Source organism: Terrapene carolina, unplaced genomic scaffold, assembly GCF_002925995.2.
Source record: "Terrapene carolina triunguis isolate 2854851 unplaced genomic scaffold, T_m_triunguis-2.0 Scaffold85, whole genome shotgun sequence".
NCBI lineage: Eukaryota > Metazoa > Chordata > Testudines > Emydidae > Terrapene > Terrapene triunguis.
In genome coordinates, this window is record NW_020664436.1 from 23387444 (window position 1) to 23402430 (window position 14987).

General features: G+C 43.1%; 1 protein-coding gene across 1 annotated transcript in view; it reads right to left on the bottom strand.

The window, feature by feature from the left end:
* Positions 1-672: 672 nt before the first annotated feature.
* TSNAX (translin associated factor X) overlaps positions 673-14987 on the bottom strand; it is a 42392-nt gene continuing 28077 nt past the window's right edge. The window contains exons 5-6 of the mRNA XM_026649682.2: positions 6089-6216; positions 673-2496 (exon numbers count right to left, since the gene is read on the bottom strand). Of these exons, the coding sequence (XP_026505467.1) occupies positions 2119-2496; positions 6089-6216 (506 nt within the window). The 3' untranslated portion in view covers positions 673-2118. The remainder of the gene's footprint in view (positions 2497-6088; positions 6217-14987) is intronic.

Consider the following 14987-nt stretch of genomic DNA (forward strand, 5'->3'; position numbering starts at 1 on the left):
AACAGGCACAGCCACTTGGTACTGTTCTCTATTCATCCCAGGAATAAACTTGTCTTGCCATCAGAGTGTCAACTTCTTTAAGAGCTCTACATTTGATTATGCACGTGGAAGGCCCATGAGCAGTCATAGCTGCATTATTATTTTTTAATTAATAGGATAAAATTAATGGGGGGAGAAACAATGATGAGATCATGTATTGGTGAATGCCAATCATGAGGTACAAGTACAGTATGGGGAAATGAGTCAGACCTTTGAATAGAGTCCTGAACTGTAAGAATGGAATGCACTCGACTATTACTAGTCAAGTATTCTCAAATAAGACTGATAGGTAAACAAACTACCATTCTTTCACAATAGCTTTTTAATGATTTTATTGTTTAAAAAAAAAAAAAGCACTTTAAAAGGTATTAAACAATTGGAAAAACACTCCTTTTTCAACTCACCAAATATTTCTTTACATGGAAACAATGGGAAAAGCTGTGATAAACACTGTAAGTAACTGCTGTTCTGGTCATATATCAGATGACCCCAGTTAACTAGGACATACCATGCTAACGGGAAAAATATTGGCAGTACTACATCATATGGAAGTGGAAATAAAAAACATGCAGTATTTTCATTTGTGCTTAAGGGGCCTATTTCCTGGAGTAGCTTTTTTTTTTTTTTTTTTTTTTTTTTTTTTTAAAGAGCGTATTATTTTATCTGTTGTTTCCCCCCAGCATAATATACAGTTTCAAGGGGCTTTCACAACTTTGGACACAAGTGAGAATTCAGATTATCTGCCAATGAGCTCAAGAATGCCAAATAAATGCAGGGAATTTGCCCATCTGCCTTATTTTTATTGCAATTTCTATTTCATAATAGTATTAAAACACACAAGGCAGCACATTTCAAAGGAATAAGTCACATCTCAGTTAAACACACTGAACCAAATTCTTTCTTAGCTAACACCAGTTCAACTCCACTGGAGTCCCTTGGGGTTCCACAAATATAGTGGAGGGCAGAATTCTACCCACTGTCTTAACCCTGTATCCTCTTAGGTGACAAGCATGCAACCAGCATCGAGCAACAAGTCTGTCCTACTGCTGAATCCATGATAAACTTGTTTGGCTACGTTTCTGCACTTGTCCAGGAACGGGTCTATTCAGCAAACTAAGATTCTGCATCAGTTAAAGCTTTTATTCTTTAAATTTAAAACAATAAATTCAATTTTTTAAAGGATTTTCCAAATGATGCCAAAACAGTAAGGCAACAAGGCAGAGCTAAAATAAAGCTGTGAGCCCTGAAATGGCCAGTATACAGTAATATTAACCAGGTATTATGAGTTTTATCAATGAGCAGAAAACTGTTAGTTTCAGTTTCACGTTCAAAAATAGTAGTCAGACCAAACTACAGGTTACATAGCACCTTTGGCTCTGCTTCAGTTTCAGCTCCAGTGAGATAAACATTTGAATTAAGCAGATACAAATTAAATAATGTGGAGATCCAGCATCAGAGAAGTATGCTCAAATGGGCCTATAAAAACATTCTGATCCCAATCTAATGCATCAAAGACCAGGGTAGGTTTAGATGCTGGGAAGCTGGGTTTGTTTTGCTCTGATTAAACCATGAGGCTACTGCTTCTCCAGGCCTTTGGCCACCCCCTATTCTGACCCGGGGGGTACACAGACACAGGCTACATTAAGGTGTGGGGCCCAAGAGAAATTGTGGGTAAATCAGAATCACAAAATTTAATTATTCACAACCTGCTCTGAGCATCATGTGATCACTGAAAACTGATGCAGTGGCCCAGGCAGTTTGAAGTGAGTCCACTTCACTGAAAGACACCAGCACTGAGTGTAGCACTGACATTTAGCCATTATGACAGCACATAGAGTAGAGGAAAGCAGGAGATTGAACAAATATTTGAATCTCTCCTCTGTGAGCACTTACACATTATGTTAAGGGGTTTTTTTGGTTACAAGTTACCTTTGCAAATAATCTTGCTCTGCTAAGTAAAACTAAAAACATCACTACATAAAAGTCATGATGAGGGTCTACTGAAAACAAACCCAAAATATTAACAAGCTTCCAACTGTACAGCCCAGGGCCCTTCAAGGCCATGATTGTCTCACTGTTTTAGGAAAGACCCTCTTCTCGGTCAATCATTTCTGCTTTGGTGGAGAATACATCAGCCAACATGTGCTTTGGGATTTCAGAACCCCTCACTTTTAATGTATAGCAGGCGTTCTCTACTTTGGCCAGACTCTGCTTCAAGGTATATAGTTTCTTAGACACTTCATAGGGTCCAGTGTTGCCAATATAGGAAAAACCATCATAAATCTGACGTAAAAACTGGCTCAGTTCAAATGGGGTGTCTATATCTCCGTTTCCAACACTGTTAATACACATCCGCATGAGCTCTCCTGTTAGATCAGCCACACCCAGCAGGTAATCGACAGGTGTTACCTTCAGGCTCCAAGTGCACAGCTGCTTATCATGTGGATTGGAGGAGGGCTGAGGACAAAACACAACATAGAATATTGAAAAGTGAAGAAATGGTGGTTTGCACCAGTTTAAACACACATTGGCTTAACTGGCATAACTGTAGACCAACAACAACTAAAAAACGTTCAGTAAAATTAAACTACATAGTATTTCTATATAGTAGCAGGTTAGGCTTCAAAAGCACTTTATAAAATTCATTAACCCTTACTTTTGTACCTTACAGGTGGTATGTATCTTCTACACTTCACAGATGAGAAAACAGTGGCAAATGCATTAACAAACATTTTTAAACACTGAAGACAGCGATCCAGGCCCTATATCTACCATCTATATCTGTACACATAGTTACCAAATTTGTCTCTGCATATATGTTTATTTGTATTTACATTTTTGTGCACAGACCTCAGGCCACCAGATTTAAAAAATTGGCCCTAACTGACCTGCTCAATGCTAGTGCGGAAGTCAATGTAAGAGCCAGGGTTAGGAAAAATAAATCATACCATTTTGTAACACAATCCAGTATTTCAAAATATAGTTACCATAAAAAGCAGGACTCAAGAATAAATGGATGTGTTTCTCTGGAATTTTCCCCAGATCCATTATTCTACAATCTGATTAAAATTAACCAATACCTCATGGAGTACTTGAAATATTGTTTTATCAAGAAACAATTCTGCTCCTAAATCATATAATTTCTGTATATCTCTTCCCACATTCTATATCCCCAAGACATCCATGGTATATGAAAAACTGATTTTTTGTTCTTAAGAGTTCATCTGCTGCTGCTACTTTTTCTCCACACGAAGTCATAAATCCTGTATTTATGACATCACAATTTGTTGTGAAAATGAGTAGGTCACAGAGGGTTCTGCCTTCAGCAGGAGCAGATGAACTCAAATAAAGATCTGGTTTCCTTGCAAATATCCTTAGTAGTAAGGAATATAAGAGGAGAACTATGAAAAAGCATGATTTACAACACAATTTCTTCTAATAAAATGATCTTCCATCAGTTATCTGTAGCAGCAGAACTGGTGCTGTGCTCCTCCATGTAGAACTCCCAGTCGCCCTTGTCAACAGTTCAAATGGGACAAAACACTTGTTGCAGTTAGTGGTAGTATTTGAAGCCTGACCATTCTGAAATGTATTAAAATGTTAAGACATCATGGTTTCAAATTGCTCAGTAAAGGCAGCCCTCGAACATCTGTCTTCAAGATGTTTGCTTTTCTCTAGAGACATTTGCTTAATACTATACCTAGAGTTGAATTCCAGCTGCCTGGAAATGTTATGCAGCTGCCTGCTTGAGTGTTCAACTCAAAAGGCTAGCAATCTAAAGACACCTCATATTATATTTACAGCATTTCTTTCAGGCGAAAGAATATTTATTGATGAAGATACTTGCACCTTACATAACACACAGACTTCTGAGTACAATTAGGACTTAGTAATGTTGTGTTAAAGTGGCACACATTTTTCCAGGAAATTTCTCCAACATTTTTGGCATTTTGGGCTGCTGAAGCATCTCTGTCACCATGAAATTTCAGCAACAATTGTGGGCAAAGGTATGTGCAAAATGCAAAATACACTTTCATCTGGAAACTAAAGTAACATAATGGCTGAGACTTTTTTCCTTTGTGGCTTTTGAAAGATGAGCTGAAAAGAGGGGGAAACACAGAGAGACATTCTGAAACTCTCTCACACACACAAACAGACATTGGAGATGGAAGGCAAGGGCAACAGGATCCATAATGGCAAGCACTACAGTCACAGAGGGAGCCAAGGGCTCAGGTGGTGGCAGAGGTTTCTCGTCCTGTAGCTAGAGGAAGAGTGTAGCATGCCTACAGTGCCAGTGGGAAGGGATTTATTTCTCAGGTCTGAACAACCTGACTGCAACACTGAATCTCTTTGTGTCCAGCTGACATTACAGTACAAGAGTACTTTGGATCTCCTAACAGTGGTTCCAATTTCTCTGTAATGGCTCAACTAGCAGTGGCATAAGGGATACCCCTGAATGGCACTGACCGTTTTTACTAGTATATTCGTAACACAATACATACCTATTACTTTGCTATGGAGCTCTTCCTGGGGAGTTACACAACAATACTCCTTAATTTTCAGGATCTCATAAAACCTTTTCTTGTCCTATGTATACGCAGTGACCCGTTACACTGTTTAATTTCTATGAGCACTCTTAGGGCTTGTCTTCACTAGGGGGTAAGTCAACCTAAGTTACGCTACTCCAGCTACGTGAATAACATAGCTGGAGTCGATGTAGCTTAGGTCGACTTACCCTGGTGTCTTCACCGCGCTGCGTCGACGGGAGATGCTCTCCTGTCGACTTACCTTAATCTTCTCGGGAAGCTGGAGTACGGGGGTCGACCCGAGAGCGCTCTGCGGTTGATTTAGTGGGTCTTTATTAGACCCACTAAATTGACCCCTGCTGCATCGATTGCAGCAGTGCTGATCTCCCCGTAGTGAAGCCCTTAGAGATATGAATGTATCTACTGGAGTTTCATTCATGACCTCAACAGCTGGTCATTCATCCAAAAATTAAACCAAGTCAAGCCCATGGAAAAATGTGTGCACTGTTACCCCTGTTACAGAAGAAAAAAACAATACTATAAGCCTGGTTTCACAACTGGCTGTAGACATCAGAGTTTAGCTTTTATAGTCTAATAATGATCATTTCCTTTGACCAACTAACTTTTGTCTCTGAACAAACCTGTTCAGTCACTTTCTGGAGGCAATGCTAATATCGCATCATAGCTTGTTTAAGACTTTATTCTTTTTTCAAAAATTTTGGGGAGGAATTGCAGCTGTTTCTTTGTTTTTAAATAACTGATGCTGATGACCACCGGTATGACCATCCAGTGTGGACATCTCCATGCATCTTCATTCAGTGTCATTTGAGATTTTTCTCTTTAAAGACTGCAAATGTCTCATTAGAACAGCAATTAAAGTGACCTTATGCATTCCACACATCGACCCACTTTACATCCGAATATAAATTTTAAAAATAGAATGTTCATCCAAAGGCTGCGTAAAAAAGATGGCCAGGCTGTATTTTGGCCATATACAAAATGTTCTATTTAGGGATGGGCAGGGGAGAGAGGAAGGGCAAGAAATGGAAGATGCTGTATTAGGCATAGGAAAGGAAGGAAAGCAAGTCTGTTGCCCGGGGGAAGTTCAAGATTAATTCTAAGTCAGATATCCGTGACCTTGCTAGGACACAGAACACGTATTTTAATACTAGCTGGTTATAGTGAAAAAATTGCAAGTTGATAAAACTGTGACAGAGGACAACACCCTTCTTCTCATCACTCTCTGCTGTTGGCTCCTGTAATTAGCTCATTGTTGAGCAATGGGACTGAATCAGTTGAAGTTACTGTACCCCTTACATTCATTTGCTTCTTCTATTTAGGTTCTTATGCTACCCCTATCAGTATGATATCTGAGTGCCTGCTGGATATAATCATATAGGCAATATGCATTACAAAATTTAGAATAGTTCCTCCAGAATTATCAAATGGTATGCTAATATACTGGCCCCTTTTCCCAATGAAAAGGGCTCAGCCTGGTCCATGAATAACAAAACAATTCTTACCGTGTTTGTTTCTTCTTCTTTGTCTTCCATTGTAAATATTAGCTGTTTGTTGATCTCCTTAACACTAATTAGTGATCGTGTTTTGATGAAATATTGGAAAGACACTGCCTCTACATATTCCTGAAGCCCTGTAGGAACAGCAAAACAGTCAAACTAATGAAACTTCTCAACAGAGATCCATGTTTACAATTACAGAAATATTTTAGAAGAGATTATTTTCAAGGTCACCTGCAAAAGGAAAGTGAAAATGGTGCAAAAGACAGAAATGGGAGCTGAATACATAATTTTATTAACCTAATATGCTTCCCCCATATACAAACCAAGACATTAAACCAACATCATGGCTGATATGCATTTTCAGCGTATTTTATTCAGAAGGGTACATTATGCATAGATCCTCTTTTCCATCCAGATGCTTTTGTAATCGTAATATAAAGCATGATACTGCTCCCACTGACCTCTTGGGCCTGTTCTCACTAAACAGTAGCTCCTTACAGTGGGGTATTAAGAAACTTGTTTTAACAGACTATTTCTCTGATAGAAAAAGAAATGAATAGCACAGTTGAAAGGCTCAGGAAAAAAATAGTTTCCGTTAGCAGCAGCATTTGCAGGAATGTTAAGCCTGACACTGCACTCTTTATTCAGGCAAAATCTCCACTATTGAGTATTTTTGATGAGTGAATACACACAATGGCTAAAAGACCAATTTTCCAGGTAATTTTTCTCTCTCCTTGAGTCTTTCTAGCTGTTCTTTCCTCCAACACAGCCTGTGGTGAAACTGACTAAGTGAAGTACAGAGCCATGGTGCATAGTGTGGGGACCAAGAGCTGCATGACAATTTGAATTTTGCTCTCCAAATAACGATGAAGAAATGTGAATTTGCATTATTCCATCTAGTTATTACTGGAAAATATTGATTGAAGCCCAAGATTCCCACATCTTCTTTTGTAGGAAATCACAGAATCATAAAAATGCAGGGCTGTAAGGGACCCCAAAGGATCATCGAGTCCATCCCCCATGCTGAGGCAGGACCAAGTATACTCACCCAGACCATTCATCACATATCTACCCTGGTCTTAAAAATCACAGAGTGCGGCACAGCCGGAGGGCTGTGTCATGAAGAGGATGCTGCAATCCTGGGAGTGACATGGGTCTCTGGATCAGAAGTGACGGTGGCGAGACGCAAGGGTGCACCGGCTAGCAGAGCCGATCCCTGGGACAGCCAGCATGGGGCGCCGCAGTGGTGAGTCACACCACATCACATGTGGTGGAGAATGTGGGCATTTGGTTGCCCCTGAGGGAAGGGGACTGAGTGAGAGACTCAGAGACTGTTTGACAGCTGCCCTTGTTAGAAGAGGAGTTTGAAAGACTATTTAAGGGTTATTTGGGGGGAGTAAAGGAACTATGGAGCTGCCATGTACAGAGACCTTTTTGGCAGAAGGCAGGTGTACCTTCCCAGGCTGTACTTCAGAGTTGCCGCTTCCAATGAAGGGGGTTGAAGAGCAACCAAGAGGGATTCAGGCCCTGGTGAGGCAGATCCTGGAAAACCAGCGGCATCAGTGGGAGGCACAGAGATACTTGCAGGAATGCCTGAGGCAACTAATGGAAGAGCAGCGTTATTTGCTCAAGACCCTCCAGGAGGTGATCAGGGGCCAGAGAGCCTGGGGCAAGAAGCCAGGTCCCAGGGTCAGGCCAGAAGGCCAAGCAGGGCAGTGTTACGCCTGTGGGCAGAGGGGACCCTTCAAGAGAGCGTGCCCCTATTGGAAAGAGGAGAAGTCTATCCCAAAGGGAAAGAGAGCAGGGAAACCCCCAGTCCCTGACCTGTGAAGAGAAAAGGAAGGGGGGATGCTTGTTTTGCCTGTGGGGAATCAGGGCATGTGAAGAGGAAGTGCCCTCACAGACAGAACAGGAGCCCAGGGAATGGCAGCATCCCGATTGGGGATGAGAAAGGGGACCCGAGCCAGCAGAAGGGCAAGGGAGATAGAAAGGAACAGAAGGAGGTGCCAGATACCCAGAGGGGGTGCACCAAGATGGTGGAGAAGGCCAAAGGGGCCGAGCAGGAGAGAAAGGAGAAACGGAAGAGAAGGAAGAGTCCCTTAGACATCCAGCTGAAGGATGTGGGGACTTATACAGAGACCAATTGAAGGGAGCTGGGAACTCAGACCGTGGGAGAAGGGGATACTGGGAGAGCCAGCAGAGCAAGGGCCAGGGCTATGGGAGAGGCTGAAAGCCACTGAGCTGGCCTTGCACAAGACAGGTCAGAGGCACACATAAGGAAATTTAGGGACACCAGGGAGAATGACAAGTTGCTCCTCCTAGTGGAGAAGCTGAGAGAGCAGAGGGACACCCTGCGAGCACAGCTGTGGGGGAAGCAGTGGAGGTAACCTCCCCCAACCAGGGCAGTCGGTCTTAAGGGAGAGGGTATGTGATGGGGCGCCTGCCACACACTGGGCTCCAAGGGGTTAACAGAGCCCTTGGGAGGCTGCGCAGGAGGCAGCCAATCAGAGAAGGGCTGAGAGGAACAGCCAATCAGGGCCCGGCAGGCCCAAATAAGAAGAGCTGCAGGACAAAACACCTTCAGTCACTCCCTGGAGCTTGAAGAGGGAGGAGGACTGGCTGCCTTGCAGGCTGAAGGCAGCAAGCAGCCTGGATAGAGCAGTACTGCAGGCAGAGACCGAGGGAGCAAAAGGCAGCTCCTGGTGAGCTGCAGGGATCTGCAGGCTGAGGTCCTGGCAAAGGCACAGAGGGTGCTGGGGCTGTGGGTCAGGGAGCTCTACTAAGGAGCTGGAGGGGATGCAACAAGTGGTGGCCATCTACAGGGTCCCTGGGCCAGCACCCAGAGTAGTGGGTGGGCCTGGGTCCATTCCCCTCCCGCCCTTGCCACTGAGGAAGTGGCCAGACATTGAGCTGCAGTTGCTGCTGAGGGAAGTGGCTGGACAGCTGACTGCAGGTCCCCAGGAAGGGGGAACACAGAGTGCGGCACAACTGGAGGGCTGTGTCATGAAGAGGATGCTGTGTTCCTGGGAGTGACAGTGGTGAGACACCACCAGAAGAGGGCGCACTGGCTAGCAGAGCTGAACCCCAGGACAGCCAGCAGGGGGTGCCACAGTGGTGAGCTGTACCACATCACAGGTTGTTCAACCAGTTTTGCATCCACCTTGTAGTAATTTCATCTAGACCATTTCGCTAGTTTATGAGAATGTCATGCATGACTGTCAAAAACCTTACTAAAATCAAGATATATCACAGCAATTAACTGATTCATTCCTTACATCCTGTAGTTAGGGTGAAATTCACACCTGTCCAGAGGATCTTTTAATATTAATCATTTATATTGCAGTACCACCAGGTGGGGGCTTTGTTCTCTAGCAACATATGGGATATAAGTCATAGACCCTGTCCCAAAGAGCTTACAACTTAAAAAAGCAAGACATAACAGGTAGATAAAACAAACAAGTAAGTGAGGACAAGCAGGAAAAGAAAAGATGGGCTAACAAATAGTATATTGTTTTAGCACAGATTAGTTGTGTATATAATTTGTAGTGAATTGTAGTAAACACAACTCACTACCTGCTTAGCAGTTACCAGATGGCAGTTTTCTGTATGTATTACAGAAGAGGTCAGATTTAAGGAAGGTCTTGAAGGAAGATCAAGTCTTGGTAGCTTTACAGATTTGGACTGGGAGTTTTGTCCTTCTTTGTAAGGGGCTGAATTGGGGAAAGTATGTGGGATGTGCCCATAAGCAGGCAATTGAGGCTGGCATGGTTGGTAGAGTTTAAGGCAGTCATTCTCCCTGAGGGTATGCAGAGATCTTCCACGGGGTATGTCAACTGATCTAGATATTTGCCTAGTATTCTAAAAGGCTATATAAAAAGGACTACCAAAGTCAGAACAAACTAAAATTTCATACAATGATTTGTTTATACTACTCTATGTATTTATACATTGAAATGTATGTACAATATTTATATTCCAATTGATTTATTTTATAATTGTAAAAATGAGAAAGTAAGCAATTTTTCAGTCAGTGTGCTGACATTTTTGTATTTTTATGTCTGATTTTGTAAGCAAGTAGTTTTTAAGTGAGGTGAAACTTAGGGTATTTAAGACAAATCAGACTCCTGAAAGGGGTACAGTAGTCTGGAAAGGTTGACAGCCACTGCAATAAGGTAATAGAACGGATAGGCATGGTGGGGCTAAAATGTGAAGAACTTTGACAATGCAGACCAGAAGTTTGTACTTGACATGTTGGAAGATAAAGAGCCAAAGGAGAGAGTTAAAAAAGCAGGGTGACAATCACAGCAACATGCCAGGAAAATTATCTTAGCAGCTGCATTTTGAATACCCTTGTAGGAGGCCAGAGAGGAGAGACTGCTGTATTCAAGGCACAAGATGATATGGGCTTAGACAAGAGTTTTGGCAGTGTGGGCAGTGAGGAAAGATTTGATCTTGGGGGGGGGGGAAATCTTGGCCCCACAGAAGTTGATGGGAGTTTTGCCATTGATTTCAGCATGACCAGGATTTCACTCCTAGAGATGTTGTGCAGGAAGATACAGCCTGGATCAAAGGAAAGGTCTGAGTCAAAAAATAAAGCCAAGAATATGGATATGAGCAACAGGGAAAATGGTGGTGCTGTTCAATGTGATCGAGAGGGTGACAGAGAAAGGGTTTGGGCGGGGAAGATCAGCCTATAGAAGGCCTGTCATACTATAGCCGTAATAAAGGGCTTAAAGGTGACCTACAAGGATATTTAAGAACAACTCTATCCTTTTTATGCTTTTTTATGACTCTGGCAGGGTAAGGAAAATAGGTTGAGTGTTCAGAAGCCACCTTAAAATGCTCTTCACTGGTGAGGAGCCATTAGAGGCTGCCTCTGATTATGCCCCCTGTGATTGTTCTAGCTTTTTCTCCCCAATCTAAGGCTACACCTAAAAATCTACAATGGAGATAAAGCATTTTGAGCATGAGTGTAAAAGGCTGCAAAAAAGAATGTGCTCAATCAGAACCCCCCAAAAGTTTTATTAACCTATAAGTTGTAGAAATTGTTGGATTTCACCACTTATCTTTTCCCAGGCTCATCTTGTACTCCGTTATGATGCAGTATTATGTGACCAACAATTCATTATGACATTTTCTCTAATTCTGTATTTAAGCAGAGAGCTACCACATATAGCAGCATTACACATGGGAACCTCTGCCAGAGCACATTTCTGGTGTCTTCGGACTGGACAATCAACTGGGAACGAAGGATCAGGGACCTGACCAACTACAGTAACTCTTCATTTAACGTTGTCCCACTTAACATTGTTTCAATGTTACGTCCCTGCTCAATTAGGGAACATGCTCGTTTAAAGTTGTGCAACGCTCCCTTATAACGTCATTTGGCTGCCTGCTTGTAAGATTCTGTGGAAGAGCAGCGACTTTACATGGGAGCATTGCACAAATTCTGCTTCTCTGCCTCCTCCCCCTCCCTCCCAGCACTTCCCCCACCGCCAAACAGCTGGCGGCGCTTAGGACTTTCTGGGAGGGAGGAGGAGGAGTGGAGATGAAGGGCTTCCCTGCTCCTTCCCCTCCCTCCCAGCACTTCAGGCTTAGGACTTTCTGGGAGGGAGGGGCAGGAGCAGGGTAGTGCTGCGTCTCCACTCTTCCCCCTCCCTCCCAGAAAGTCCTAAGCCTGTTTGGCGGCGCTTAAGACTTGGGGGGGGGGGGGGTTATGTGGCGTGCTCTGGAGAGGAGATGGAGTAGGGGTGGGAAGAGGTGGGCCTGGAGTGGAGCGGGGACAGGAAGAGATGAGCCTGGAGCATTCCCGGCAAAATCTGAGCCTATTCTCCGGGGAAGCTACCGCTGCTGCTGCAAAGGTGCTTCCTAGAGTCCTTGCCTGCAGCGGGCTGTGCCTGTGTGGGGTAAGCCAGGGGCACTTCCCAACCACAGTACAGTAGTATACAGTATAATGCCTTTTGTTTGCCCCCAAAAAATTTCCTTGGAACCTAACCTCCCGCATTTACATTATATCTTATGGGACAATTGGATTCATTTAACATTGTTTCACTTAAAGTTGCATTTTTTAGGAACATAACTACAACGTTAAGTGAGAAGTTACTGTATTTCTGCCAAAAGAGATCAAGTGAGCTCCCAAATTCCCTATTCATCATTCCCTTGATCACACCACCCCATTCCCTAAATTCACCCATCCATAGCTTCCTCTTTCCTTCTTCAATTTCTACCACACACATCATGTTTCTTTCCTTTACTTTGTCCTACATTCTGATCATCCCCACATACCTCTCAACTCCCACTTCTCACACCGCCTAACTGTTTCACTTTCACTAACTTTCTCACAGAAGCATTAAACAAAAACATCTGGTTTGCCATTTACTTTCATTCAACCCTTCCATGATTTTGGTTAAGTCCCCTTCTTTCAGAATTATAAGATTTATGCTTACATAATGTCCTGTATATTATTGTCTTCCAAATATGTCTAGTTTATTTGGTAGCTCAAATTACTCACACATTTGGAGCGGTTTCCATTTCCAATAGCATTTCTGGGTTCCCTGGTAATGACTACTTTGTTATTTATTCCGTAAAAATAATCATACTTGACCATAGTATAAGGCAGCGGTTCTCAAACTGTGGGTCAGGACCCCAGAGTGGGTTGTGACCCCATTGTAATGCAGTTGCCAGGGCTGGCGTTAGACTTGATGGGACCTGGGGCCGAAGCCCAAGCCGCATCACCCAGGGCCAAAGCCACAGCCTGAGGGCTTTCGCTCTGGCTGGTGAGGCTTGGGCTTTGGCTCCCCTGCCCGGGGCAGCAGGGCTCAGGTGGGCTCAGGCTTTGGTCCCCCCCTCCTGGGGTCATGTAGTAATTTTTGTTGTCAGATGGGGGTCGCGGTGCAATGGAGTTTGAGAACCTCTGGTATAAGGCTTTTTAAAAGTCTCCTGTCTGCCAAAAGTAGTTCAAAGATGACATTTAAATGACCCATGACCTTGAAATAATGTGTTTTTATATGCAGGTAAAAGGATGTTTAAATATATTATGTTTTAGCTTAATGTAAGGACATCCGCTACTCTCAGCAAATAATCCCCAAGGTGAAAAATTCCATCCCATTTCACTATTCCATCCAACAATACCTTTCCCCTTCTGCTCTTGTTTTGGATTTATTCCAAAATAGGATGATTTATGGATTGTGCTGCCAGTAACAGAGTAGTTTATAAGGCTGCTTTTATGTAATTTATTTTGTTTTCCCTGTACCCACACGGAGAAGTCCAATTAAAGATCTCTCTAATTATTTCTAGTAGCACTTTCTACAAATACAGTGTACCAGAACTGAAGAGGTTTTGGCATGTTTTATTACATTTACTGTATGTTAACAATGGTTCATTTAATCTTCCATCACCATCAGTTATCCTACTTGAGAAATGCAACCAACGGCAGTAATGAGCTATGCTAACGTTCTCGTGCATTTTGAAAACTGAAAGATTGAGTAATTTTTTTCTAGCAGACAGATCTTCTGCACACAGTCCCAATACATTCAGTAGAAATATTCAGCGGAAAGATTTTCAAGCAAGTTCTTACAGTGACCCAATTCAGAGACCAAAACCAACAACAGATTTTAGCAGCACACTTCTTGTCACTCCCCACTGAAATCTAAACAAACAGCCAAATTTTCAGTTTGCATTACTGTTGGTGCTAATTTTCTTTCAAGGTTCATTTCTTCTTAAAGCTGGAGCAACTAGGGCACGCCCCCTAAAACAGACAGTCATCTCAACATTACTAGTATAGCTGGAAACTGCAAATACATAAAATGTTGCCAGAGGATTACACACAAGAAGTAGGAATTTGTGAGCAGCAGAAAGGAAGATGGGGCCAGGAGGCTGAGGAGAGAGATTGGAAATTAAGGGAAGGAGCTGTGAAGGAGACGGACCAGTGCTATGGGAAGGGGATGGACAATGACAGAATTGCAGCTGCCCAATTGGAGGGATTAGAGTAGGTAAATGGAAGCTCCCTCTGACTGTTGAGGTGTGGTGGGGATTCACATTTCTGCATATGCATACTGAAATTTCAGCTTGAAATGACTGCACCCAAATTGGGGCTGAGGGGCTACCTCCTTAAGATTAAAAAACAGGAGACCAAAAAACATAGCCAATTAAACTTTAAGTGTAAATTTTGAATGTAGAACATTTTTATAATCTCATGCTTTCAGCCAGTAACTCATAACTCTTGAGCTCTCAGGGTTGGCAATAATGGGTCTATTTTCTCTCTTCCTGCATATTATTTGTCTGTTCCTATTCCCCCTCAGTCTTGTTTTCATTCTTTCTCCCCACACTTCCTTCCATTCTCTTTCTCATTGTCTTCCTCTTCTCCCCTCTCTTAATACTGCCACTGCTGGGAGATGGCTAAACGAGACAGTGCTGATTCCCTCCTGCATTGTGCAGCAGGACACAGGGCACTGAATGCAGCAATAGGAAATGCTGTACTGTGGCTTACTGCCACCACACAGTGGCCACAGAAAGAACAGCAGGGGAAATCCTGTTCACTCCTTGCACTTCAACTGGAATGAGCTATCAGCAGTGCTGCAGGATGGGAGGGGGAAGGCAGGGCATCGCTCAAGGGTAAATGACAGTATGCCAACATTTTTATGGCTGACTTAGAACAACGCTTCCTTAGCTCTCGTCCCCTAACGCCCCTACTCTACTTGCGCTACATTGATGACATCTTCATCATCTGGACCCATGGAAAAGAAGCCCTTGAGGAATTCCACCATGATTTCAATAATTTCCATCCCACCATCAACCTCAGCCTAGATCAATCCACACAAGCAGTCCATTTCCTGGACACTACTGTGCTAATAAGCGATGGTCACATAAATACCACCCTATACCGGAAACCTACTGACCGCTA